This window comes from Equus przewalskii, chromosome 5, assembly GCF_037783145.1.
Source record: "Equus przewalskii isolate Varuska chromosome 5, EquPr2, whole genome shotgun sequence".
Lineage (NCBI taxonomy): Eukaryota > Metazoa > Chordata > Mammalia > Perissodactyla > Equidae > Equus > Equus przewalskii.
In genome coordinates, this window is record NC_091835.1 from 25608644 (window position 1) to 25613632 (window position 4989).

Genomic DNA, 4989 nt, shown 5'->3' on the forward strand with positions numbered 1-4989 from the left:
TCCAGAATATATAAGACCTCCTCCATGTTAAAAAGAAAAAGAGACTCAATGTAAGTATAGAGAAAACACTTGATTGAAGAGGTACTTTAGAAAGGGCATGTCCAAAAGGAGAAAACCTCTAAATGTTAAAAAGGTGCTCACAGCATTTGTCACAGGGGCAATGCAAATTAAAGTCAGAGTGGGACACCATTCCAACCCCAGAAGAATGGCTAAATTGAAAAATACTCATAATACCAAGTGCTGGTCAGGACATGGAGCCACTGGAATTCTCATACACTGCTGGTGGGAGTGAAAATTGGTGCACCCACCTTGGAAAACAGTTTTGCAGTTTCTTTTGCAGCAGTTATAGGGGTGGCCTGCATGTACCTAGGTCTAGCTGAGCACACTGCTCACAAAACCTACAATAGTGAAAAGACGTGGACCAGAAGGTTTACAGCAGCACCATCCATAATAGACAGCATCCGTAATACTGTCCACAACAGGAAAATGCCGAAATGTACAATGGAATATTATATGTTATATGCATGAATTCTTGCTACATGCAAAACATCAATGATTCACTCAAGCATTGTATTGAATGAAAAAAGCTGAACATAAAAGCATCCATCATGATTTCATTCATAAAAACCTCAAAAACACCAAAACTAGTATCTGGTTAGAAGTCAGGGTAGTGGTAATCTTGGTACAGGGGGTGCGAGGGTTGCTTCTAATTCTTGATCTGGGCGCTGGTTACATGAATCTGGTCATTTTGTGAAAACACATCCAGATAAAGCTTATTATTTGTGTGCTGTCCTGTAGATTTGCTAAATTTCATTTATTTACTTTAAAGCGCATAAAGTGCCATATAAGATGTTATTTTATTATTCCACAGATTAGATTCTAGGACTTTCAATTGTCTTACTGTGAAGGTTGACCTAAGCCCAGAGCCCTTCTCAAGGCATCCTTAAATTCTTTGTTCCTCAGACAATAGATCAAAGGGTTGATTATTGGAGTGAGGACTGTGTAAACAGCAGAGATGAGCTTGTTGGAGCTCCGTGTGTCAATGGCCTGGGGCCGGACATACATGAAGATCATGGCCATGTAAAAGATGGTGACCACGGTGAGGTGGGAGGCACAGGTGGAGAAGGCTCTCCAACGGCCAGTGGCCGAGGGGATGTGCAGGACAGCCAGGGCGATGTGTCCGTAGGACAGCATGGTGGCCATGAGCGGGAACACCAGGATGATGAAGGCCAGGATGAAGTCGACCAGCTCTGCAGTCGAGAAGTCTGTGCAGGCCAGCTTGAGGATGGGGGAAATGTCACAGAAGAACTGGTTCAGGACATTGGAGCCACAGAACGTGGCGCTGGAGATAAAGTAGACCTTGATCACAGAGATGGAGAAGCCGCTCACAAAGGAGAAGATCACCAGCTGGACGCAGAGCCCTGAGGTCATGATGACTTGGTAGTGTAGGGGGTGGCAGATGGCCCCGTAGCGGTCGTAGGCCATGGAGGCCAGGAGCACACACTCGGTGCACACCAGGGAGCTGAAGAAATACAGCTGAGCCATGCACCCAATGAAGGAGATGCGTTTCCGCTGCAGGAGGAAACCGTCCAGCATCTTGGGGATGATGTCACACACATACCAGATCTCCAGGGACGACATAATGCCCAGAAAGTAGTACATCGGCCTGTGGAGGGCGGCGCTGCTCCAGACGGTGACGATGACGGCCAGGTTCTCCACCAGGACGAAGAGGTAGGTGAGCAGGAAGAGGAGGAAGAGCGCGTACTGCAGCCGGGGGGCCGTGGGGAAGCCCAGCAGGACGAAAGCGCTGACCTTGGTTACATTCTCTCCCCTCATTCTTCTGCGCTGGGAGCCTGGGCCTGCAAAACACCACCGCGCCAGAGTGAGGGGCTGGGGGCCGCTGCGGGGAGAAAGCACAGCTCAGCCTGTTGGTGTTTTTGGTCCCCAAATCGGATGCCTGGCTCCACAAGCAGCAGGGAAGAGCAATGATACGTTTACTGGCCATGTTTTCAAGTGGAAGGGCCCTGCCTGGTTGCATGTGGATCTAATAACACAGCAGGACACAGGGAGGGAGGGTACGCAGAGGAACGCTGTTTAGGACTTGATAAAAGAGGGCGTTTGCAGCCCATCGGGAGGGTAGCTGGGAGCCTGACTGGTTTCTTCTCGGGTGTCAGTTGCGGGGCCTCATTTAACAAGCAAACGTGCACCTTGGCTTCCCCAGCCACCACCTCAATCACAACGAATGAAGACAAAGGCTTATTTTATCTAATCTTCGCCCTAAATGTTTGAGATGGCCAGGCTGGTGCTGGCTCTCTGCTGTGTTTTGCCCCGGCACGGAGACTTCTTCACGGAGAAGGCAGCCGGTTCTAAACGTGGTCATGCCACCACCCTCGCTGGAGGAAGAGGTGTCAGGGCCACGAGAGCTGCTGCAAGGGAGCAAGGGTCTCCAAGTCTCCGGGGGTGTGACCCGCTGCTCCCACCCCACCCCAAGCCACACACACACACAGAGTTGCACAGTTTTACACACACACTATACACACAGTTGCTCACACACACCCATATATACACTCACAAACGTGCTTACGCACCCTCACCTGCACATACAGACACTTACACACACCCACTCACACGGAGATGTCCCTCTTTTCCCGACCAGAGCCAACTGCAGCGGGGCTGGGAAGCGTGGACCCTGGGGCACGAGGCCAGCAGAATCCCCTGGCAGCCCCTGGAGCAGAGCCTGGGCTGGATGCTCTGCAGGAGACGGAGAGGAGGCCCTCAAGGCTGCGGCCGTGGGTCAGGAGAGACGCGGAGAACAGAGGACGGAGGACCGGGCACTGCCTTCGAGTGGGCTCAGTGAGGGAGAGACGCCGTGGCCAAGGACCCAGGGGCTCTGAAGGGTGATAATGCAGCTGTGGGGAAGTCGGGGCTGGGATGCAGCTGGGGGTCCATACAGCCAGCACTGCGACCTTTCCAGCCACACCTGCCCTGGCCTCTGTCTCTGCCCCTCGGTGTGTGGCCTGGGGCGGGGGTCTGAAAGTGTGTGACCCAGCGGGTGTGTGAAGAAGAATGAACCCAAGAATGTGGTGGAGAAGGGCTGCCGTGACTCAGCTTTAAACGCTGTCCACAGTCACACGCTGGCAAAGATAAATATAAACAAACCAAAGAGCGGAAAGAGAAAGGAAAACAAGCCTTGGGTATCGCCTTGTGCTGACGCAGTTTCCCCTGCTGGGAGCCGCTGGAGTGCAAGAGGAAGCACACTGCGGGAGCGGGAATGGGGTCCAGGCATCAGCGGTGGAGACAGAGGGGCAGGATGCACAGGCAGGGGCGAGACCCAGGGCTCCGAGCCCAGGGCACACATTAGTACAGGACTGTCTGGGCAGACCCCCAAGTCTGAGGGGACACACACAGAGCAGGGACATGGGCGCCTCCCAGAGCCACATGAGCCTCTGTCACAGACCTGGAAGGTTCCTTTAAGTCAGTCTAGCAGACGCTGAGCAGGAAGGGAAGGGGCTGGGCAAGAGGTCGGGGCCACCAGCCAACCAGAGCAGAACCCCAAATTGGACTGAACCACAGGGGGCATGTGGAGAAGGCACTGGGGTAGGGCTGCTGGGCTCTGGGAGGCCAGACCCACAGGGTGGGTGACTGCGACCCGGCCACAGCTGGGCTCTGGGAGACCAGACCCACAGGGTGGGTGACTGCGACCCGGCCACAGCTGGGACTGTTCTCACTGGGTCATCTGGGGAGGCCAGTGAAGAGCAGACTGCGTGGCCGCTCCCAGCTGCGGAGGGCCCTAAACTAGGGTGGCCGTCGGGGAGGGGCATCAGGGCGGGCCCCCAGGCAGGCACAGGGGCTTGTTACAGGCAGCAGGGAGGCTGACCAGACCACTTCCTACAAAACACCCAGGACGGATGCTGGCACAAGCATGGAGGCGGCTTCTCATGGAGCCTCCCCGACGGCAGGCGGCACCACCCAGGGCAGGCCCTGAGCTGCGAGCAGAACACCTTCTCTGCCTGCATCTACTGCCCCCCTGCAGCAGGGCAGCTCTGTGCGTTGTTCCCTGCTGCCCTCAGCCCTTCCCACCTGGCCCACCAAGCTCCTTGGAGCCACCTCCATCTGGCATGGTGACGGCCTTTGCCACACCTCTCCTCTCCTCTCCAGTCCAGCAAAGCAGCCTCAGGCCCCGTTCCTGGGCTCCTGGACCCTGCTACCCTCATGCCATCCCTGGGATGACTCCTGGGGCACATCACTTAACCTCAGGGGTCCTCCGTGTCTTTGTCCCTGAAATATGAACAGCAGCACCCACCTGACCGCCCTGCAATGAGGAGGAAACGGATCCTGAGCGTTTCAAACAGAGCCTGCAGGTGGTGGCCACTCGACAGATGGGAGCTGTTACTACGACTAGAGGTCCCTGTAACGCCCACCCCTGGGCTGGTCTCGAGGGGAACTCCTGACGGAGGGTGCCACAGGAAAGGACGGCTCACTAGAGTCCTGTGGGCATGTAAAATAACCCAGGTGCATCATCTTGATTTGCACGTGACGACAATCTTCCACAAGAACCTGCGTGCCCAGCGCATGCCAACAGTCACGAGCCTGCTGAGAAGCTGATGTGGAGGCTCCCAGACTCCCGGGCACTTCCCGGCCTTTGTCTCCTGGCCGCCCCGTCTCAGTCTGGGAGGGAGTCCCCACCTCGCCAAGCTGACTCTCATGAGAATGACTCGGATTTCGCAAGTTTCTTGCATCCTTCTCACTGGCCTATTTTTCTTTTATTTGAGACATACTTCTTGAACACGTGCTGGGAGCCAGGTGGGAGATGCAGCTCTCCTGGATGGGGATTATGTTCTAGCTGGGGAGGCAGAGTGGACACAGAGATGGGGCACAGGAGGTAATAAAATGGGGGGAATAACACTGTGGATGGGGTCAGGACAAGCACCCCAAAATACAGCACCTCAGCATATTGAACATTTTAAGATGAAAGAGTTTGAGAAAATG

General features: G+C 54.9%; 1 protein-coding gene across 1 annotated transcript; it reads right to left on the reverse strand.

Moving 5' to 3' along the window:
- Nucleotides 1–612: 612 nt before the first annotated feature.
- Nucleotides 613–1836, reverse strand: LOC103542866 (olfactory receptor 6B2-like). Its single transcript, XM_070622146.1, has one exon. It carries the CDS (start codon nt 1834–1836, stop codon nt 898–900), a length of 939 nt encoding a protein of 312 aa, XP_070478247.1. The 3' UTR covers nt 613–897.
- Nucleotides 1837–4989: the final 3153 nt, after the last annotated feature.

What these genes read in the sequence shown, in the direction of transcription:
- LOC103542866 (XM_070622146.1), bottom strand. Translation starts at nt 1,836, where the DNA reads ATGAGGGGAGAGAATGTAACCAAGGTCAGCGCTTTCGTCCTGCTGGGC.